This window comes from Aquila chrysaetos, chromosome 7 (assembly GCF_900496995.4).
Source record: "Aquila chrysaetos chrysaetos chromosome 7, bAquChr1.4, whole genome shotgun sequence".
NCBI lineage: Eukaryota > Metazoa > Chordata > Aves > Accipitriformes > Accipitridae > Aquila > Aquila chrysaetos.
The window spans coordinates 35,232,967-35,256,679 of record NC_044010.1 but is presented as its reverse complement, the minus strand read 5'-3'; the positions used below and the strand labels follow the sequence as shown (position 1 = coordinate 35,256,679).

The 23,713-nt window shown below is 42.1% G+C and overlaps 1 protein-coding gene across 3 annotated transcripts in view; it reads right to left on the bottom strand.

The window, feature by feature from the left end:
• Nucleotides 1-5,362: 5,362 nt before the first annotated feature.
• UMODL1 (uromodulin like 1) overlaps nucleotides 5,363-23,713 on the bottom strand; it is a 77,159-nt gene continuing 58,808 nt past the window's right edge. For all 3 annotated transcript variants that reach the window (XM_030020203.2, XM_041124901.1, XM_041124902.1), the window contains exons 14-22: nucleotides 21,668-21,881; nucleotides 20,385-20,522; nucleotides 18,302-18,759; nucleotides 17,486-17,628; nucleotides 16,089-16,325; nucleotides 15,065-15,224; nucleotides 11,894-11,978; nucleotides 8,961-9,168; nucleotides 5,363-7,364 (exon numbers count right to left, since the gene is read on the bottom strand). In XM_030020203.2, the coding sequence (XP_029876063.2) occupies nucleotides 8,981-9,168; nucleotides 11,894-11,978; nucleotides 15,065-15,224; nucleotides 16,089-16,325; nucleotides 17,486-17,628; nucleotides 18,302-18,759; nucleotides 20,385-20,522; nucleotides 21,668-21,881 (1,623 nt within the window). In that variant the 3' untranslated portion in view covers nucleotides 5,363-7,364; nucleotides 8,961-8,980. The remainder of the gene's footprint in view (nucleotides 7,365-8,960; nucleotides 9,169-11,893; nucleotides 11,979-15,064; nucleotides 15,225-16,088; nucleotides 16,326-17,485; nucleotides 17,629-18,301; nucleotides 18,760-20,384; nucleotides 20,523-21,667; nucleotides 21,882-23,713) is intronic.

The window sequence follows — 23,713 nt, the reverse complement described above, 5'->3', positions numbered from 1 at the left end:
AGGAAGTTTGTGGAAGAGAAATGCCACTTTTCTTTTGAAATTGATTACTTCCATAGTAAAGCAAGAAAAGGAGAAAATCACTATTTAAATAAAGGTTTATTACTTCTTCTCTGCCTACAGATACTTGCAATTTTCCAGAAGTTATCAAATATTTTTATATGTGAGATAATTGTGTAAGAAAAAACACTTCCATTAATACTTTCTCTGAAAGGACAGGGAGAGAAAAAGGAAGAACAGTGGGATCAAATCAAGCTCTCTGTGCTGTATAATTGCAGTATTCCTAAATATGCTGAATTTTGTCTAACACACACCCAAACACACACAAAGGTAGGTTGATAAAACTACTGTGTTTTTTTTATTCCTAACAGTTATTATTTGAACAAATCCAGTTTCTAGGCAGCAACACACATTTACCCTAACTATCCCAATACTTTTATAGTCTTCATTATAGGTAGGGCTGAGCACCAGCTGATTTAAAGAGAATAGCGTGAGTGGACATTTCGGGATCCATTGCAAGAACTACAACAGTGATTTATTACTGACACTTCCATACACAATTTTTTTGTGTTTTGGTCCTTCACTGCTCTTTTCTTTGCCATCTCCAAATGTTCTGGTTTTTTCTCGATTCCTCTTTTATACTTGTGTTATGATTGGTTTTAGTGTACAAATCTTTGTGTCTGTGTTAAATCTCTGAAACCCTTCTGCCTGAGGATTTCAGAGAAAAAATCTCTGTTTTGGGAAAGAAGGGCAGGAGAGGCAGAGAGCACTTTCAGGGGAATTTGCTGCCTGTGGAAAGGTGCTGCATTGACAAGTCTCCCATGTTAGCCCCTGGCAGGCACTGTCACATCCAGACTATGTACCCAAGAGTGTCTTTAGCACAAGGTGGTAGCTGTCCACACAGCCAGAGGGAGGTGAGTTGAAGAAACAGGCAGAGATGCCCTAAAAACTGTAGGCTGAAGTATTGTCTGCAGTGAGCCTGCTAGGATCAAGAGAGAAGAAGGAGAGAAGAGAAACCTGCAAAAAGACCAGAAGGGTCTTGAAGAAAGATAGTACCTTTACAGAGAGAATACTACTCGGTTGTAGGTTTGCCACAAGCCCTGCAGGACAGAATCCCAGGCAGAGTAGATGTTACGGAGCAAATCAAAGAAGCCGTTAGGCGGCTCTGTGCTCTAGGCTTTCTACCAGATTGTAGCCAACATCATGTTTTTAGATCAATTGCAGTTAAACATTTTCAGTTACTTTAATTTGTTTCCTTCCGCAGCCTACAAGAAAACTTTCCAAACAGGCATTAAAAAGTCAGCTCCTTTTTATTTTAATGGACAAGGAAATTTTCCAATTACCTCAGCTTTTTTTCCCAACTCTGCTGGGACCAGACTTTGGCAACCTTATAATATGGGAAAAAGGAATAACCGTTAGTGTTTTGCATCAGGTGTCAGCAGTGTTGTGTTCTCAGTGAACAATAGGGACATTAGGCACGCATATCTCTGGTCTAAAGTGCTTCTTAGGAAACAATGTAAGCAGTCAAAACTAAATTTTCGTTTCTACATATTTTTCATCCATTCTCTCAAATAGTTATCTAGAGCCAGTGCTTCATTAACAGAACAAAAGGTGGGCAACACCAGACTGGAAAGGGGAGATGGTCAGTGCTGCTCCTCTACAAGATTTCTCCTTGGTCTCAGAACTACTTGTTTGGTGAAATTGCCTGATCACTGTTGTGGGAAACTGACCATAGCAGTCTAAAATGAGCCCTCCAAAGCCATCAAAATTTGTCTGAGCAGCAGATGGCGTGAAATGGTGGAGACAGAGGGATCCTACTGCACCTCATATATTTCCTCCTTCACAGGAAACACCTGTGAAATGCCTCAAAGGAATTAGGGGGTGTTCCTCTAAAAAGGTGACATGGTCAATAGCCCAATTTACACACCTCTATACCAATGCACACAGGATGGGTAACAAAGAGGAGGAGTAGGAAGCTACTAGCTAGCAAGCTACAATCTAATCACTGTCCCTGAAATGTGGTGGAACGAATCTCGTGACTGGAGCAGTGCAACCAACGGCTATAAAATGTTCAGAAGGGATCGGCAAAGAAGAAGGGGTGAGGGAGTTGCGCTCTGTAAAAAAAATTGATTGACTGCACAGAGCTGCCTTTGAAAAACAGCAATGAGTAGGTTGAGAGCTTATGGGTTAAAAACTAGGGGCCAAGCCAACAAAGGAAACCTTGTGGTTGTTGTTTACCACAGGCCGCCCAATCAAGTGGAGTCTGTTGACAAAGTGTTCTTACTTCATACTTGGAGGCTCTCATCCTGCCGGGAGACTTCAATCACCCTGACATCTGCTGGAAGAGCAGCACAGCAAGGTGTAAGCAATCCAGGAGACTCTTGGAGTGCACGGAGAATAATTTCTTAATCTAGGGGATAGACAGCCCAACCAGAAGAGAAGCATTACTAGACGTGTTGCTTACAAACATGGATGAACTAAATAGAGATGTCAAGACTGGCAGCAGCCTGGGCTGCAATGATCATGCCCTGGTGGAATTCACAATCTTGAAATATATGGGCCAGGTGAAGAGTAGAGTCAGGACACTGAATTTTAGGAGACCAAACTTTCAGTTGTTTAAGGAATTAGTGGATGGGACCCCCTGGGCAACTGCTCTCGGGGATAACAGAGCTGAACACAGCTGGCTGCTCTTCAAGGACATATTTCTTAGAGCTCAAAAGCTCTAAATTCCCATGCGTAAGAAATCAGGAAAGGAAGGAAGGAGACCAGCATGGCTGAGTAAGGACCTCCTGGTCAAACTAAAGTGTAACAAGGAAATGCACAGGCAGTGGAACCAGGGATGCTGCCCAGATGTGTAGGGATGGAATCAGGAAAGCTAAGGCACAGTTGGAGCTGAATTTGGCAAGAGATGCAAAGAATAATAAGAGCTTCCACAGGTACGTTGGTCAGAAAAGGAAGATTAAAGAAAATGTCCCCCTGATAAATAAGACAGGAGAACTAGTGACAACTGTCATGGAGAAGGTTGAGATACTCAACAAATTTTTTGCCTCAATTTTCAATGGTAATCTCTCTTCCCACATCTCTCAGGCCCCTGAACCTCAAGGCAGGGACTGGGGGGATGAAATCCCTCCCTTCAAAAGTGAAGATCAGGTTTGATACCACCTGAGGAACCTGAATATACATAAGTCCATGGGACCTAACAAGATGCATCCCAGGGTCCTGAGAGAATTGCCTGATGTAGTTGCCAAGCCACTCTCCATCATATTTGAAAAGTCATGGCAGTCAGGTGAGTCCCCAGTGACTGGAGAAAGAGAAACATCACACCCATTTTTAAAAAGGGTAAAAAGGAGGACCCTGGGAACTACCGACCAGTCAGCCTCACCTCTGTGCCCAGTAAGATCATGGAACAGATCCTCCTGGAAGATATGTCAAAACATAAGGAAGACAGGGTGGTGATTAGAGACAGCCAACATGGCTTGACCAAGGGCAAATCATGCCTGACTAATCTCATGGTCTTCTATGATGGAGTGACTGCATCAGTGTACAAGGGAAGAGCAATGGATGTCTTCTACCTGGACTTATGTAAGGCCTTTGATACAGTCCCCCATGATATTCTTGCTGCTAAATTGGCAAGATAGGGGTTTGACGAATGGACTGTTAGATGGATAAGCAATTGCCTAGATGGTCATGTCCAACAAGTTACAGTCAATGGCTCAATGTCTGAATGGAAACCAATAACAAATGGTATCTCCCAAGAGTCCGTACTGGGACCAATACTGTTTATATCTTCATCAATGACATAGACAGTGGGATTGAGGGCACCCTCAGCAAGTTTGCAGATGACGCCAAGCTGAGTGCTGCAGTTGATTCAGGGAAGGGTTGCCATCCGGGCTTGAGAAGTGGGCCCATGTGAACCTCATGAAGTCCAACAAGGCCAAGTGCAAGCTCCTACACCTGGGTTGGGAGAATCCCGAGTATCAATACAGATGGGGGTATGAATGGATTGAGAGCAGCCCTGCCGAGAATGACATGGGGATGAAAAATTGGATGTGAGCTGGCAATGCGCACTTGCAGCCTAGAAAGACAATTGTATCCTCAGCCGTATAAAAAGAAGTGTGGCCAGCAGGTCGAGGGAGGTGATTCTCCCCCTCTACTCCACTCTCGTGAGACCCCACCTGGAGTACTGCATCCAGCTCTGGGGTCCCCAGTACAAGAAAGACGTGAACCTGTTAGAGCAAGTCCAGAGGAGGGCCGCAAAAATGATCAGAGGACTGGAGCACCTCTCCTATAAAGAAAGGCTGAGAGAGTTGGGGTTGTTCAGCCTGGAGAAAAGAAGGCTCCAGGGACACCTTATTGTAACTTTTCAATGTATAAAAGGGGCTTATAAGAAAGACAGAGAGAGACTTTTTACCAAGGCCTGTAGTGACAGGACAAGGCACAATGATTTTAAACTGAAAGAGGGTTGATTTAGTTTGCATATAAGGAAGAAATTTTTTACGATGAGGGTGGTGAACCACTAGAACAGGTTTTGCAGAGAAGTTGTGGATACCTCATTATCGGAAGTGTTTAAGGTCAGGTTGGACGGGGCTTTGAGCAACCTGATCTAATGAAAGATGTCCCTGCCCATGGTGGGGGGGTGGACTAGATGATCTTTAAATATCCCTTCCAACCCAAACCATTCTGTGATTCTATGATACCTCAACTGAACAATCTGTCCTGTGCCTCAGCATGAAAAGGAGACAAAAAGGGACACAGTCCTGAGAAAATAATGACTGCTAGCCACTAAAACATAGCACAGAAAAAAATTACAAATAAAGAAAATGGGTGGCAGCTGTTCAACAGTTTTGCACAGGGATAGAAAGGAAGCATTTGGAGCAAGTGCTGGTGCTCTTCCCTGCTTTTCACACTGGGCTCCAGACAAGTCCACTAATGCCCTCAGGGTAAGCTTCATTGAGGGTAAGCTCTGAATATGCTGCTTTTGGACCAGCTGTCAGAACTGTATGAATCAAATGCGCAGGGAGGCTGGTGTGATACTAGTTTAAGGTTGGATCACTACGTTGCTGCAGTACTATTATTGGACTGGGAATGTTGAATACTCTTTTGGTTGTCTTTGCTGCAAAGCATGAAACTAAAAATACATTTGCCCTTTGTAATGGTGAAGAAAGAGACCCGTAATAATTGTACATATGCAGTTCTTGGTAATTGCAGTCCCTTGGTGTTTGGATATGGTCATGTATTGTGTTTTGAGTGATGTTTGAACATTATACTGATACTTGAACAGTTCTTCAGAAGCTGCCACATCCACACAATGCACATCTTGATACCTGTGATTAAATCATAAAAGGAAAATATAACAGTACAAAAGTCAACGGTTATAAGAGTGCTTTTATTAAGACACCAAAACTCCACTAAACAGACTCAGATAGTCACAACAGCAGTTTCTGCTGAGCATGCAAGATATCAAATACAAGCTACTGTTTTGCATTTCATCCTGAAGACTAGTGCTTAGTTCTTGTAAATGGCATAGCTCCACTGAAATCAATAGGTAAATCTCTAGTCTTGTTACTTTCAAGCAGTTCAGAATTATAAGTACTAAAAACTAGAAAAATGTTTATAGTGAAATAGCTTATCCTTTCACTGCGTGCAGAAGGCAAACATATTATATATTTGAGAGCAAACTGAGCAAAAGTTAAGACACTCCTACATAACAAAAAGCTAATGGTTATGTTCATTGGACTCTAAGATTGCAAAGATAATTTGCAGTTTCACTAATGAATTGCAACCAAATGGATCTTTTTTAATATCAGGATCTGGTAACTGATATTTCAGCAAGGAAAAGACACGTCAAAGATTTTTACTCCTTATAGATTCACTTGAATCAAAAGCAGAATGCAAATTATTATTCTGAAATTTACTGACATATTTAAAAGGTGTATATATAACCTCTAAGATCAATCAGTGCAAAATGTAGAAGTCCTTTACCCAGTAATCTTATTACCTAACAGAAATTGGACTAGGGGGCATAGAAAAGCAGCTTTCCAATGCTATTCTGTACCAAAAAATCAGTACCTAAATGTTATGGTTACTAACAGTATTTGTGAGTTCAGGTTAATGACCAGTTTCCACTAACTTATTTATAATGGTGTCCATTGAGCTTAAAGAGGAATTAGCTTGTTCACTGTAAATTACTGAATTACATGTGATCCAGACGCAGCAGACTATCACTGTGTAGGAGGAGTGCATGCAGCAATCAGAACCAAGGTGTGGTGGGGACAAGTCACCACACAGCTTTACTCTCCATCTTCTAACACACTCACTGAAGTGGAGGTTTGGGGCAGCAGAGTGAAGAAGAGTGCATTGGAAAAGACTCCTGCAGGAGAAGTTTACTGCGTCAAAAGATTTTTGTTCCAGTTTATCCAGCTGAACAGACTGCTGTTGTATCCAATGTAGCATGTAAACTAAACCTTTGCTGCTGCACTGACGGTAGGGTCTTGCAGCCAGATAAAATTCAGCTCACATTTATAAGTATTCTGTTGCTCTCACTTAGGTGGGCAGCACACTCTGTGGCTTGACTGCACAATCATTGTGGTCTAATTAAACAGAACACGTAGGTACCAATTGACATATCTGGAAAGATATGAGCTGCCAGTAGCAAAAATAGTTTATTTCTTTTTTTTTTTTTTTTTCACTAAGTCCTTGTCAATTAAAGAATTTACAATCAAATCTCAAAAACTCATGCTGAAGAACATTCTTGAGTAGGTTGAGCCCGAGATTCATAGTGCCTTTTATTTATTTGGTGGAGAATCCCAGACTTGTTCTCCAGCTTCTGTATACTTAAGGCATTGTACAATTAGGTCTTCAACATTGCTGTAGCTCAAAGTTTCAACCTCACCTTAAGTAAATAGTGAATTACAAACTGAAAAGGAGATCTCTCTAAGGGTTTGCTGATTTACTTCCTGGAATATTTATAGAAACATGCAGCTTGTCAATAGTAATGGCACAAGTGTTGCTAAGATGGGCACATAGCAACATGGCACAGTGGGAGAGCCAAATCTTTGAACTTCAATAGAGAACCACGAAGTCTGTCTTTTTTCCCTTCTATTCTATCCATAGAAAAAACCTGCCAAAATTCACTTCAACCTGGAGCTGCAGTCACAAATAGTTCTTAGGACACCAGGGAAGAGCCAGATTGCTAAAAAAAAAAAAAAAAAAAAAAAAAAAAGAGGGGGGGTAGAAGGCTTTTATATGTGACATTAATTCGGAAGTCAGTGCTGCAACCAGTCATGACCACCGTTGTGAAGAGTAATGAAAGCCAAATGCTGAGTGAAGACAAGCTTCAGTTCTCCATGTGATGAGACATGATCCAACTAGAGAAAATAAAAAAAAAATTAATCACGATTGAGAAAGGTAATCGACTACCTTCTGAAGAAAGTAAAGTACATAGGAAAGAAGAGCTGAGTAGTTCCAGCATCTAAAAGGAGCCATTAGCTGAGACTCCAACATGATGTATAAGTGTTGTGAGCCTGACAATATCCTTTATGCTCCAACCTCATTGCACAACTCCAGAATTCCCATTATTATCAAGTATTGCAACCACTCATGAGAGCAGAATGATGAATGAAGACAAGCCATTCTTCTCTCTGTGGAGACACTGAGAGGCTTCACATATAGGTTTTAATTTAATGGACCTAGATATGCCCTTTATACTGGATTATGGCTCCCTAGTGGGACCTGTATCACTGATGGAACTGTACAGCCGCTGGAGCTGTACCAAGGAGCCCCAGGTACCTTCCCTTTGTGCTCCCGACAGGCAGCCCTGCCCAGCCTTTGGGAAGCAATCAGAGCATCACTCTCACCTACAACCGTCTCCTAGGAGCTGCCCATAGACGACTACAGAGGGTGGTCTCCGTAATGTAAGACTAGGGGAAACAGAGCTAATAGTGACTATTCGAGACTTTAGAAGCAGATAGCTGGGATACAGTCTTCCCTGTCCTTTCTTTGTGATATATATTAAGCATTATTGTACTTACTGAAGCAAACTAAATTATCTGTAAATACCATCATGATGAGTCTAGTGAATTTACTGTGGTCACAGCAGCTGCACTGTCATGTATGAGGCCTCCATCAGGAAACAGTTACTGACTAACTCTGGTAACAATGTAAAATGAGCCTGTTTCCAGGATCAGAATTGGATCTGCAGTAAACATCCTTGAGTTGTGAAGCAGTATTAGATGTTCCTTTTCAGCAAGCCAGCTTTCTCACCTCTCTCTCCTCCTCTTAAAGGGACAAACATACAAATGGTGGTGAGCAGCTAGAACACACTCATTTTACAGAAAAAGTGCTGAATCCTATGGTATTTTGGAAAAGTGTTAAATTCCCAAGTTGCAGAGGCAGAACATGTAGTAGTGGTTAACACTCCTCAGAGCTGTCTTTTCAGACTCTCTGCAGGCACTTGTAAGCACTGCTTATGGATTATCAATATTTCAAGCTCTTTATGTCTAACATTCCACTATTTTCTTGAAAAGCACACCCTCCAAAAAAAACTTAAACCCAAGCTTTTGCAGAAAGGGATAACTTTTGAAGCAAATTAGCAGATTTATAAAGAGAGTGGTATTGGTCTCCTTTATTATACCAGTCCATGATCCAAAACCAAAAGTGATACACTTTTAATGGAAATGTTTATTGGTGTTCTTCTAAAGTGGTGTGTCATTTACTCTGACTGAGACTGAAGCCATGAAGGAAGATGAAGAAGAGAAGGCTGTCTTCCTCCTCTGTAGTTTGCAGCATTTGAAAACAGGCAAGAATAGTAGGAATTTCATTCTTAGTTCTGTGACATTCACCCACAGCAAACAGGACAGGAGGTTCAAATACTCTTAAACAGAGGATGCTCATCTGCAAGTATTTAACCATTTCAGGAAGAGATAAACACCTAAAAAAGTAACTGATCATAATTCAGTACTTACATCTGGTAACCTGGAAATCGCTAATCATAGAACACTTGGTAGCTGAAGTTGTCAGACTTGATTCTGAAGTTGTATCTTCCCATCTTTCGCTGGTACTGGAAAATGAGAAGGCTCACAACTCCCAGCACAGAACCAAACACAGCAAAGGCAATGAGGATGATGTATCCAACTCCCATCCCAGCCTCCTTCTTTCTCTTCAAATCAGATGCTAAAAAAAAACAAGAGGTGAAAAAAAAAAGCTTTGAAATTCCTAAATCTTTTCCTGGGGTAAGAAAAAAGCCTTGCCTACAAATTAGCCAACACGCATGTTGAAGCATAGAGCTGTGATACAGAAGCGAATCAGCCTTTTGGGGAGGGTGATTCTCATGGAAATGTCTGTGAGCCACAATCCAAGTTCTCTTTTTACATACAAGTGTAGAGTCCCTGAAGACATGAGTGTGATGTGTCTTTGGAATTTGACTCTAAAATTTTCTGTTAAAATAAGAATTAAAGGATCAGCACTGGTGACTTTTTAAAATGCTGCCTTACTTTCAGAATGACCCTAGAGGTGAAGCATTCTCCCATCTTAATCCTGCCCCTGTTCATCTATGATTATTAAAAACCACTTGATGTGCTTTTATCTCATATGTAATGCTTCTGTAAACACAAAGTATTTAGGGAAGGATTCTCCATGTGTGCTGGGTCTCTAAGCTCCCATTCTAATCAGCAGAGATCTGTCTGGGGCAGTCCGTGGAGGCAGGTAAGTGAATCACACTGAAGTGGTCACCGTGGGCTCAATTCTGTAGCCTGTGCATAGGCATCTAGTGCCACCTGAGAAGCCCAAGGGTGTCTACACTGTCTGCACAGGTCTGGCAGACATGGCATGGGACCTGCAGGAGACCTATAGTCTTTTGGAATAGCACCCAGACACTGAGGGGAAGGAAAGAATAGGGCACTATGAGTCAGGAGCATTAAATGCCTATGTGTGGGCAAGAGTCAAGTCCCTTGTTGCCAGCTGTCTCCCTAGGCTCCATTGACCATCGACAGAATGTGTTTGCCTGGTTCACGTGTAGACACTTCCATGTATTTGTTCAAATCTGCAAGCAGAATCCCCTCTCCCTTTAACATTATACTTCTATTGATGTTTGTACATGTACTCTTGCACACTTCTAATTCATTCTTGTAAATGCTTGATGCACCTACAAAAACATCTCTTTGTCTGCATACATTTTCAGGACAGCACTTATTTAGCCAAGCACTTGTGCAGTACCTGAGGTGCACAGAAGACAAATACTAATGCATACACGCCTGTAATTAGAGACAAGATCTTTGGCCAAAGGGCACTGTTGGCAGCCACAGGGGTATGCAATAGTGGTGTCCAAGCTACATAACATCCAGGGCATCATTACATAATATATTTAGGATTATTTCTGAATTTCAGTATGAAACAAAGGAATAAAAAAGAAGATGCACAGTGGAAATGGCAGCCTGTAGCCAGACACAGACAGGACAGGCTTTCCTGAGGACATGTATCAGTCTTGGTCTTACCTATAGTGTGTGGCCAAGCAGTATAGGCAGAGCAGTTAAAGATTTTTTCATGTTTCACTGCAGCAGCTTACCTGACATCATAATTCATGTTGTCTCCTTCAACACAGAGATGCATATCACTGTCTAGGTCTAGCCTCACATTTAAAATGTGATGTGAGTATCCAAATTGGAAATAGGAGACAACATCTAGTAGTGCCACCTTTGCCTAGGAATCAATGTAGTACAACCCAAATAAAGCTCCCCTCACCAGAGTGCCTTTTGTGTAATGACCATTTTTCAGTATTAGAAATGCATTGGGGTCTCCAGGGAAAATGGGAGTGAGATCTACTTAATGTAAGTGCTGTACAAAGAAAGCTGTATTGATTGCTAAGTTTTAAAAAAAGAACTAATTCAGAAATGAACACTGAAGGCCTATTCTAACAAATACTTGCATTAAGGGAAGAAAAATACAGTATGCTAAGTCAGAGCCAGTTTCTAGGTCCAAAAGAACATTGTGACCATCACAGCAGAGCAGAAAAAAATACCCTGAACCCACTAACAGTCCAGCATTAACTCATCTCCACAGTCAGCAGAGCGTTAAGTGACTGGCAAAACAGGCAACCAGCAGGAGGGAAGGGGTCAACTTCTGTCTGTTCACAGTAGCCATGTGTTAAAACTCTGAGATTGGTGTGTACTCTCGATGAGTGTTTTACGCTAATACGATATGAACACAAATGGCTGGAGGAGGCCAAATGACTGAAAATGTTAGAGGCCACAGGTGCCCTTGAAAACATCACTCGGGGTAAATGCAGAAGAGGCAGATGCATAACAAATTAGACCTTGCTTGTACACAGTGCTGGTGTTCGCTTTCTATTAACCTGTACTGTACCACTCCACCAGATTAACCAAGGTGCTGTGCATCAGCTGTGCTCTGCCACTTTCCCTCATGGTAGTAATGAAGTCAATACCAGGGAGTCTAAGGAAACACAACAACACAATCTCTTATCTCCTCTGATTTTGGACTTCAGTGCTCAATATAATTGTGGTCTAACACAGTGTGGAGTAAACACTTGAAAAACTGATTGCAATCTAAAAGATTCAAGCTGCTTTCACACTTTACAATTGTAATAACTGTTTGATTTTGTGGCCGTTGTACTTGCTACCCTGTGCAAATAGCTCCATGAAGCACTTTATCCTCTTCCTTTCTACATTCCTTTGACAATCTGACAGTCACTTCACCAAGAAGGGCGCATGCATTTCCGCACTGCCACATGGTTTCAGTAAGAACACCTGCTCCTCAGAAGAATATGCAGAGGGGCATGAAAACCTCATATTACAGGTCTTCAGGTTCCTTTGCCAGTGAAAAAGAATCTTGAAATGATACTCACTCTGTGTCCCCTTTTTGTAAGCATCTGTTCATAACTCACCAGCAGATTTACATAGGGGTCCCCAGGATGTTCTGTGCGTAGCGATGGTTTCACCAGTCTTCAGGGATCGAACCCCATGGCATCTCTGCAACAGTCAATTCAAACTCTAACAAGTAATATGGCTTACTAATTAAAAATACAAAGCCTTCTGATGAGTATGTGAAAGCCCAGTGCTATTCTCACTCATTGGCGTTTTTGTTTCTTCATGTTATGCTTTGTTAAACTGAAATGAGCACCAAATGGAAATTCAAAAGAAATGGCATTCAGGTAACAACAGTATAAAATCTGTAATTAGTCATACTGGAAGACACTGCTGTGAACAGATATTTCACACAATCTCTTTCCATTAACTTTCTGTTTGTTTTAGAGAAACCTTATGGGAGAATAAACTTCTCACTATTTCTATATGCCAGGGTTTTGCAAACATTTTTGTTTGAATGTTTCTACTTCTCATGGCAGGCACAGCAGCTACTACAACCAGCACCAGCAAAAGCAGTGGCAACTTTCAGCCCCTGCCAAGCTGTGTGTCATTTTGAAGTAATGCACAACTTTTCAGTGACATGTGAACTACTAATCCAGGAACTACTAGTTTGAAAGCCCTGCCCTGCGAAATGTTGGGGATTAGCTGCTTTAGATTTGTGTGAGCAGCACTTGCAGAATTCACAGCACACTCCTCTTCTGCACACTTCCTTAGTAGCACTGTTCAGTTTGTCTGATACCTTTTTGTTTTAAGTTGCAACCTAAAGGTGTCTGATGGGAACCATAGCTTGTTGAGGTTATTCAAAAGATACTGTGGCTTTCCTGGAAGTGCACAAAAAAACCAGAGAAACTGCAGTACCATAGTATAATCAGCAAAAGAAAGCATGGAAGTGCAAGGGTGTCTTACCAGCTTGTCTAGAGAAGAATGTCTTACCAGTGTTACCAGCCTGGTTACACTGAAAACCCTCTACAATCCACTGTCAGCAACAGTGTGTTTAGCTGGGTCAGCTGCCAGAAAAATACCCATGTAGCTACGACTTTGGCCCACCCTCAAATAGCTTTCCCAGCTAGGCATATCCATTAGGGAACACAGTTACATACCTGCTCCCTGATGTCAATGATTTTTTGGTTCCACGTGGCCATAGAGCAGCCATGTTCTACCAAACGCATGGTGGTGGTACATCGCTCCTCTTCCCATTCAAAGTCATGTTCCTTACTCATTTCGTACTACATTGGTCCCCAGCCTGTCTATTTTTTTCTACTCTAAACTTTAAAACACCTTACTCTCTTCCACCAAGAAAACAAGGAATAAAAAGACTGGGTAAGAAGAAATAATACAAGATGTAAGTCTCAATTTTGTGGGCAAAGAGCTGAAGCAAATCTGCCCTGAAGCAAGTCAGTATTCTCCAGATTAGCAGACAGATCAGAGGACCAGATCCCAGACCCTGGGCACTTTCCCAGCCATCTCATATTATTTCCAGATATACTCTGTTCTTGCTCCAATTTTCCTTGATCTTTGCAACTCCTGCAGCTCCCCCTCCCTTCTTTGTAGAAGCCATTGTCATCCTGTGTAGATGTGCCTAGCACTTGTCTTCTCTGCATAACATTTTAATCTCATTCTAAGATACTGAGTTCACTAACCTTTCATACGCGGTAAATTTTGGATAGGAGAAAGAACAATATATCTCACATATATATATGAATAATATACAGATGAATAATATAGAATATATGAAAGAAGAGGGCCTCACTGGTTAACTCTCCTGCGCCTTGTTTACTGCAGATGTCAATCTCAATCAAACCTCATCCTGGGCTAGCAGAATTACCCCATCACAGACCCCTGTAATTCAGATCAAAGCCAGTCCTTTAGTCAACCGTGTTCCTAAACACTAATCCATACAGCTAAAGCCTGCTCTAATGGCAAATCCAGCAGCTCCTAGCAAAGCAACTGTTTGATTCCTTACAGCAGCCATACCAGCCCACACAGTGCCTGTCCTGCCCATCCCTCTTATTCCCCTGCCTCGCACCCACCACCATGTCCCTCCTCAGCTGTGCAGGACACACAGAGAACTCAGGCGGGGCACCCCCTCCTCCAAAGGAGGGCATAGGCTGGGGGTTGCTGAAGCACTGATTTTTAACATGCAAATTCAGCTGTGAAAACTGGAGCCATCTTTCCATCTGTCAGCCGTGTTTCCTATCCCTACATTATTTATTTTTTTTTAATCTAGAGGAAGCTTTATACTTTGGGAAAGGAAACAAGTATCTTCTGCTAGCCATTTTTAATCCTTTAGGAAGAGATCGTTTGCTTTATAATGGGCTTAAACTGAGTTATTTAGAGCCAGAGGAAAGTGTTTAACAATGGAGGAACACCAAACTGCTAATGAAAACATCCTTAACAGAAAAAGAGCCGGGAAGGTTGGCAGAGGGAGAGGAGAATTCCTGTGTATCTGCTATAAAGCAAGCCATCAGCAAAACCTATTTTTCCTTCTTTCTATGGTTGCAACATATTTTTAGATGAAGCAACGTGTATCACTTAGAAGCAAAAAGAAACAAAGCAATGCTTTGGAGCACAGACAATTAGAAACTGAAGTTGTTACCAGAACATTGCTTGGTTTATTGCTTTAAAAAGCAATAGGGCTTTAAAAAGCTGTAATAAACTCTATTAGAATCACAGCCCTAGAAACTTAATGCCACCGGGCTTCCTTTCCTGGCAGCTAAACTCTCACCTGGAGAATCAAATCTCTAGGGGAAAAAAAAGGACAGAAAAACATTCCAAATCAATTTACTCAGACTTGCTGCTGACACTGCCAATATGGGTGCTCTCTTTTTTGTGAGATGTCCATCCAAGTTGACACGCTTCTGAACAGCCTATCTCATTATGACTTCTGTTCATTCCCTTCTAGCCACCCCTATGCAGAGATGAAAGGTTCCATTCTCAGGTTCCCCAACTTTGATTTCCCCATTTCTGTGCAAGCTCCATGCTTTTAACTATGAGGATGAGGAATAGGAAGAAAGGCGGACACTTCCATATGGTTGTAGTTCTTCTCCACTCCTCTCTGCTCTCAGCAGACAATGAAGGAAAACTTCAAGAGCTATTTTAAACCCTGTTTGGAAACATTACTCCTTCAATTCCATAGCAGGACTGCATATGGCATGTTGGAGAAAACCAGCATATTGGAGCAAAACACTTACTGTCCTGCAGGTGCTTCCTGGTGTCTCCATACAAATACGAATTTTGCAGTGTAAGTAAACCACAGAATTGTTGACAAAGGAAAAAATTTTCATCTTAAACTGTGCTTTGCTTGAATTCCCATTCTCTAGCAGTGTGGTATATGTATTTGAGATGGCACAACTGAAAAAGAAGAGAAAAAACATACATAGCAGCCAGGTCTATAGAAGGCATGTTGTGGTTATAGCACATAACTCGGGTTTTAAGGCTCCTTTAGAAAGTCACAGCCAGACCCTCCACGAAGCAGCTCTCCACCAGTGCAGGGGTGATAAAGGGCCATTTGCTGCTTTATTCTCACAGTAACCAAATAAAATAGGAGATTCAAGAAGTGGTTGGAGAGTTGGAAAAGAAGGGAAACAGTGACGGAAAGAAGGATTTAAGCTTGGCTTCACTAAACACAAATTGAAAGAACACCATATTAAAAGAAATAGCTTTTCTTACTGAGCAAAAGGACTATCCTGTATTTTAAGGTGGCGGGTGACCCCAAGGAATATGACATCAGGGTGAGATTAGGGATCCAGACAGGAGCAAACCTCCTCTTTTACCAGAGGCTGCATTAATATTGTGTGTGAGTCACAACACATAGGAATCAACTAACCTATGTCTTCATTGATGAGAGGCACATAAGCTCTTGGTAAAGCTGAGCCATGGAGAAATAGATAAAGCACACACTTTTCAAATGCTCTTTCACTACTGACTGCCAAACCCACCTATTTCTTCATGTCAAAAGTACAATTTCTTTACAAAACTATGGGGAAGACAACCAAACTCAAACAACTACCATATTACCCTTTGAAAACATTTTCTCTTCATACTTACCTTTCTTGCTCAAAGAAGGTGTGACCAGTCAGTCCCAATGCTAAGTGACTGTGTATATGAATGATGAGAACAGACATAAAAGGCATTTAAAATAGAACACATTAGTAGTCAGCACCACTGGAAGATCTAAGGTATGGCACATGCTATTTGCAAGTGGCATTGCTGTACCTGTTGCTGATAAAAACAAATGAGAGGGGATCCACTGAATTATTAGTTGGAGTTGCCCAGCAGTCAGTGAGGACCACCTTGAGCTTGTTGTCTGCTCTCTGGATCCCCACTTCAATCAGTACATCGTCACTGGCAGAGACGCTGAAATTTTTTGGTATTGGGGAGTTTCCAATAAACAACTGCATTTCTGTTCTGAAGTGTCCAGATCCACGCAAATCCTCAAAGATCGTGTAAAGTCTGAAACATCAATTAACCTCCTTTAAAGACCACAGATTTGACTCTGTGTTTCTATAAGTCATAAATCAGTGCCTGTTTCTTCACCTCTTGTGCATTTTAGTAGTGAAGAGTTATCTGCAGTCCAGGATGTTAGGACACGATGTTCAAGAGGAAAGGGTGAAAATGCATCGAGTTTTTAGTTGGGAAGGTAGGGAGCATGGAAATGCAAGTGGGAAAACCCAAAGGGTGGAATGTCTTGGCAATACAAATAGCGCAGAGAGAGAGATTTAAGTGGAGCTGAAGGGGAACACGACTATGAGCTGTCTTAAAGTTGAAAATAAGGAGAGCAAAAGCTTAGTGAAGAAGGGAAGAGCCAAAAAAATTCAGAAGAGGCAAATCTGAACACTAAGTGAGGGACATGAGAAAATTATAGAGCTAGAGAGAAGGGGCCTGACAAAGACCTTGTGGGGGGATAGAAAAGAAAATACAATGTCTGGAGGGTTAGGAAACAGAAAGTGGATTTGGTGATGATAACTTAAGCATGGTGCTAGGCAAGAGAGAGGAGGTGCAGTTGTACGATGGGAGAACCTTCACCATCAGAGCAAAGCTTGTGCTGCCACTTTTTCTGTGAGCATGGGTTTGATTTTCTATGAACAGTGGATTTGATTCCATCTTACCTGAAGATGGGGCCTTCCATTAAAAAGTATTGCATTATATATCTTCTCTTTTTTCCAAGTTGATCAAAAAAGGATTTGTGGGGGTTAAAAACCTCAGCACCCACATAGCAGTCTGCATGCCTACATCAGTTGAAAAGATACATCATTGCTATGTTCCAAAAGCAGGAAAATAACTGTTATTGCTACAGGTGATTGCCAAGAAAGGCAAAGAGGAGTCAGGAATTCTAGCTCCCAAACCTGCACCAGTAGCTCCCAAAGGTTTTTCATCTATAGTTTAGCCAGGCAATTGCCAGTCTTGTTGGCTGTTGGATCTATTGACATATTAGATGGAGTAGGAAAGAAGCCCATAGCAGGGATCACCTGAGCACAGGACTCGCAGGATGGCAGACTACTTGGCATAGCAAGTACTGTCACTGGATGCAGCTAAGGTCCCTGCGGATTTTTCCGATGCAGCAGCACTCAGCCACACAGCAGTGTTTCAAAGCACAGCGAGCTGTTACTTACCCTTCTGCAGTGTATCCAGAAGAAGTCAAGAGATCATTTTGAAACACACAGTGAATGGGACTGGCAACTTTTAAATTGTGGATTACTTCCTGAGCAGAAACGTCATTCCGAAGGATGGTTTTCACCACCGTATTAGTCATGTTCTGGAACACAGAAAGAAGAAAGCACAACTTGTGAACATCAGTATATCTAGGGACATTACAGAGCTACAGGCTTACCAGCTTCAAGTGCTTAGGAATTCTCCATTCTCCTAGCTGCAAAAATCAAACAGATTAAACCTCTAGTATCTTATTTGCTGTACAATGAGACAAGGAAAACCCACCAGCCTTCCTCCTCTTCTTCAGTCTGTTCCACAAGGGAATTTCTGTACTTTGGCATGGCCAGAGCATAGTGTTTGGTGTGGGATCCAAAGAGATAGCCATCACCCTTTGTCCCCATTACCGGTAGCAACTGGGATACTTGTCTAAATACGATAATGAAATTGCTTTTAAGAAAGAGAAGCTTCTGACATCTGCAGAGGGAACCCAGAGAGACATGGGAAGTGACTCTCAGTTTGAAGAAGCCCTTGAGTTTTGCTGCATGAACCCCAAAGATTCCCTTTCTCTTTCTGGCTTGCCCTCCTCCCCAAACAGCGAGGTAACTTTCTACTCACAGGAAGAGGTTTTCTTTCTCCAAAGAAATTTCTTGAACATTTCAGCAACTAGTAGACTTTACTCCTAGCTAAGGATCTGCCATTGTCCCCCTTCTCACCTCACCCCCAAGACCAAAAAAAAATGCTCTGGTGCTTCTTTGCATTCATGGGCTCAGGGGACTTACAGTCTCAACTTCAGTGCCACAGTTGTTCCAGCCTGCCTGCAGCACAACATGAGTGCCATTGCTGATGCTCACGTTGCAGTGAGGCTCCCCCAGGTACAGGGAGGTTTCTGGGATAGACTCCTGCTGTAAAAATCTCTTCCGGATAGCAAGGACAATCTTCTCGATTTCACAGGACACTCTCACCGCATCTTTAATGGAAACGTCCTGGGCAGGTTTAATGAGGGGGACAGGAGATGCTTGAGGAAAAACGTTCGGAGTTGACACAGGATCCGTGGTGAGAGGCGGCAGCACCATGTTGGAGAATGTACTGTCCTCCAGAGCTTTGTGCTCAGCAGTAGAGAAGTCCAGTGAAGCAGGGGAGGAAACATGAGTTGAAGTTTGCAAAGATGTTGCAGGTAAAACTGTGCCGTGTACAGGTTTCTTATCCGTCAGTGTTGCCTCCTGGCTGATAGGAAATGCTGAAGAGTGCCAAAAATAAAGGTACTGTTGTAATTTACAGATCCAAATTGATTTTATAAGGTAAGAGCAAACCCACAGGAAGAAACTCAGTTACTGGCAGGAAACCAGCTTCTGTTTTTTTAACCCTCTCTACTTACTGCCAAAGCTGTGGCTTTTTTTAACAAAGAGTGCAAGAGATACATAAAGTGCCTGTGAGTAAATCTGAAGTCCTTTATTTCCTGAGATCTGCAATAATTAGTGCACTCAAGTAAAACACATATATACCGCTTTTGGAAAATCTGCTTGCAAGGGATCCCCAGCTGTAAGTTGCTCAGCAAGTGTCCGTATTTTTTGCCTAGTACTGTAGGAGACTGCCCACTTCTGGATGTGGGGTATAAACAGGAGCAGAGTTTGTTAAACCTGGCCCCATTGGTGACCACTTGGTACCCAAAAGATATGACCCTCAGCACTTTGGAAAACCCTTTTTGGGGGAAGTGCAGGACAAACCTCATGTAGCAGACCCACATTGCACATGTGTGTCCTGAGAGACACAGTGGGGAGTTGAGCAATCTTTAATGGTTTCAAGAAGAAAGCATGCAGGGGGAAAGGGGAAGCACAGGTTGAGATCACTGTTTATGTTGAACACCCAACATCAAACACAGGCTCTGGGGATACCCCATGGCACTTTGCTGGTAGAAACAACCTAAGTATTCATCCACCACTGACTTAGAGAGCACTAAGATAATAAATTCCATTTGTAGTGAAACACAAAGGATGTGTCTCATAACACAAAAGTTCTCTTGAATAATTTTAATGGGTTGTACAAACAAAGAACATCTATTTCCCAAGCAACATATAAAATCTGTACAGATATATATATATCCTTTTGGAACTCCCCAGCTTTCGGAAAAGCTCCAAAGTAAGAAGTTGCTGATTTGAACATAAGAGGAAGAAAAAGAAAAGCCTGAGCTCTTTCAGAGCTGAATTTTCCAAAAGCTTATCATCATAATGCTAAATATCTTGGTTAAACAAAACTGAGGAAAGGTTGGTATCAGTTGACAAATCCTTGTGACTTCAGCCAAAGAGTAGCTTATCACCGTGGTTACAAAAACAAATATAAATTACTGAAGAAACCTAAAAGAACTTAGGAGCTTAAAGACCCATCATATGTCAGCTAACAAATGATTTAAGGAAAGACAGAAGCTAGATGAACTGACTCATACAAAAAAGTAGTTTGTAATACCAACATTTCATCCCTGCTGCCATACAGAGGTCAAACCACCTGCCCAGTGCTTTCTGTTACCTTCTCTATTATCTCTGCTGTCCCCTCTGCTATGCTAGTAAAAATAAGTAACAATCTTGACAATCTTATCTCATTTTAATGGCAAATATGAGAAAACAGAACTGTTAAAAGAACCTTACAAAGACAACATTAAATATTAATATAGTAAACTCTCATAGAGTATTAAAGTCAGAAATACTTGAAGTCCGGTGCAAGACTTTTCCTGTTACGATCCAGCTGAAAACAACAAACTAAATTCATCCCTGGCAAAATTTCAAGACCTCTGGCAAGTGTGACCATGATCTAGTAAAGATCAGAACACTAAGTGTTCCGTTAGACATTAGATAATATTTTCTTTTTTACCTTCACAGCTTCTTCCAGGCCTTTCTGGATGCACATCAGCAAATCCTTCATTGCAGCTGCACTGGTAAAACCCCAGTGTGTTATGGCATGATGCATCTGGGGAGCAGTCATCTTCTTCGCTTTTGCACTCATCATAATCTGTTGGGTATATTTAAGCAAAAGGCAAAGGTGGAGAGTGTATAAATAAAAATGTGATAGTTCTGAAACTGGAGCACGGTTGTATCATCACGGTGGGATTACATCTCTCAGGTGTGATACTCTATGTGTCAGAGAGCTGCTGGGTCTAGAAGAGCATAAGGATGTACAGCCATAAGTGGGACTCAAAAAGCAGGACTAACCACCTGCTCTATGGGGACCTGTCCCTGAAACAAACCATTTGTTTTAGCACAGGTTCGAAGAGGGCAGGCACTCTACAAAGCACTACCATGAGACAGTCATGATCTTACTAATTAATGGGATATGTAACTTTCCATATTCACAGCTGTGAGGGTAACAGGCAAAGAGAATGTACAGGACAGACCCTATACATGTTTCTGAAGTCATTTTGCATGAGATTCTAATTGACAGCTTATAACAATATCCTTTGGACAAATATATCCTGTTAAGGATATAGAAATTGTTATTTTTTTCAGAGATGACACATCAACTTGTGAAACAGCATTCAACAGCAGTTAGTCAGGAGACTAATGTTTCTTGTTACCAACTAAAATTACATATAAAGGAAAAGAAGTTGTACAATCAGCCATTGTGCTGGTCTTGGTAAAGTGACGACTTTCATCTGAACTCTCGACACACAGGTATGTGAGGAAAACACATACTCCCAGGGCAGAAGAATCCACATGTTCATTTATTTGTTTCTTGGGGTTTCTATCTCATGAAAAATTATCAGTGCAAAGCAGAGGGTAATGTGGTTCAAAATTATTTTAAACAAAGCTAGCTATGTCTGTGTACAGGGACCTGTTTCCACTGGTAGCTTATAAAACCCTCAATTTGTGACCACTGTTTCTAATGTACCTTCTTCTCTATAAAATTAATGCTAGCTATAGACAAAAAGACCAGTTGGTTTTGTCCTATTGGATCAGGAGTACCTCACTTCTTATTTCATCTTTTGATGTTCTCTGAAAAAGTGTATTGGATGGATAAGCAGGAGCAATATAAGGAGAGAGAATGGCTTTTCATCCCTCTGCTTTGCAGATACTTTCACCTCAAAAAATATAGATTAATAAAAGGCTTTATCATCTTTCTAGTTCTGAAGAACTATTGGGATACAAGCTGCTCCTTACCGTTTATGGAGAGACTGCTTTTGTCAATTGTGAAATAGGAGCTGTGTTCAAAGGCATCACGAAAAGTGGTGATGATGTAGTAGATATCCACATCTTCTGCAATCAGTAAATTGAAACTTACCACTGTGCTCCCATTAGTAATACCCGTTATCAACACTTTAATCAGGCTAGCATCCATCTGCTGAAGAACCTCAAGGGGCAGAGATTTATGTACCTGGAGTAAAAACAAAATGCATGTGGAGACAGACAGATAGAAGCAATTACATTTTAGACTTTGTACACTGTCCAGAAGAGAGCATATGCATTACAATTGTGCTTCATACTCTGGAGGGAAGCAGCAGAAAATTGACCTTTTGCTTTATAACATTTCCACTCTACAGCAGCTGAAGGATGTGGTATATATTTAACCATGAATATTAAACAAGCTAAGCGATTAAGATACCTCGTCTGTCATTTGGCACAGGTCCTTGCCTCTGGTAACAGCAAGGGAGGGAGGAGACTGCAGGGAAGCTCCCGTGTTCTGCCTCTCAAAATGCCTCCAGGGAGAGGGGGCAACCCAATACGAGGAGGAGCTGCCAGTGGAAGTGGAGATGCCTCCTGGCACTCCACACTGCATAGATGTCTCAGAGGGCTCCCTCAGCTCAGGTACGTTACAGCTTAGAGCAGACCACCCTCAAGCCTTTCTTCACAGGTGATTTCGCACCAGAGCCAAGCAAATAATACCTCTTTTTAAATGCCCGGACCAGGGTAAGGAAAACAGAAAGGTGTTTCTTTTCATCAGCACTGCCACACAGTTCAACCTCCTGTCAGGCTAGTCTTCAGTTTGATTTCAGAAATAATTCATTAAAGTCTTCCCTGAGGAGTATCATATTATTTTTGCAAATTCTGACTGTCATCAGGGCACACAGCCCTGGCTTATGGTCCTCTTCAAGAGTCCAAGAGCCAGGCTAGGAAATGGCTCCGCACTATTTTGAATAGGAACAGTCACCCTTAAAGTATTGCAACACCAAATTGCAGCTGAACTTAGGTCAGTCTAGAGAAATCAATAAAATAAACATTCACAGTCTGTACACAGTAACCTTGGACTTCACTAGTGGCCTAAGAAATAAAATGCCACCTTTTTCAAAGCACGCTGAGCCTTAGTCATGATAGCCCCAGAAGCTGCCTCCTTTACCACACTGGAGAGCAGGACGGTCAGCTTTCTGTGGGATGGGAAAACACAGCCCTGTGTGAGGCTTTGCATCAGCTGGGCTGCTCAGTCTCTCCACTGTCCAGCTCAGATGGAGGCACCAACCCCTCTCAAAGAGATAAACAGACAGGAGCTGTATGTTTGACCTCTTCCCTTTCCACCCTCCAAGGCTGGGTACCTCTGGAGGGCAGCCACCCATGGGAACATCTCCTCCTCCCCCCACAGGAGAGCAGTCCATGGGGTAGGGCACCTGGACACACGCAGGAGCCCTGGGGGGACATACAACAGCATTTGCATTTCCAGCACCATTCCCCTTCATCTCCAGGCCCAGCACCAGCCACAGGAGGAGCAGACACAGGTCAGATGGTATCATTTCACGGGACCAACCCCAGACAAGACACAAGGCTAATATTAATTCAGCTTTAAAGGACGTGTTGAGAAAATATTATACACAGAAATACAGCCTTTTTCTGAGAAACTAACCACAGAGAGAGAGCAGTAAACATCCACAAGTTCTCCCTTCAGTCCTTCTCCTCTAGTCGCCTAGACAAGGGGCCCGATAAGACAGCACTGGACTCCCTGCCTACCTGCACGTCCCAAGGGAAAGCAAGGCACACACATGCACAGAGGTTTGCATGCCAGGTCTTCCCCCAGCGTATAACCACAATGCAGGTAGAGTGCATACCTGAAGACCAGATGCCAGGGTAAGCCCAGGCTGTGTGATACCATCCATCAATGTCCTGAATTTTTCAGTTAGAATTGCATATTTTCTTCTCTCCCTTTCTCCAGGAGACGCTCACAGATCCTCTGTGTTTCTTAATATCTCTTACCTACCTCTGGGAAATCTTTTTACGTTC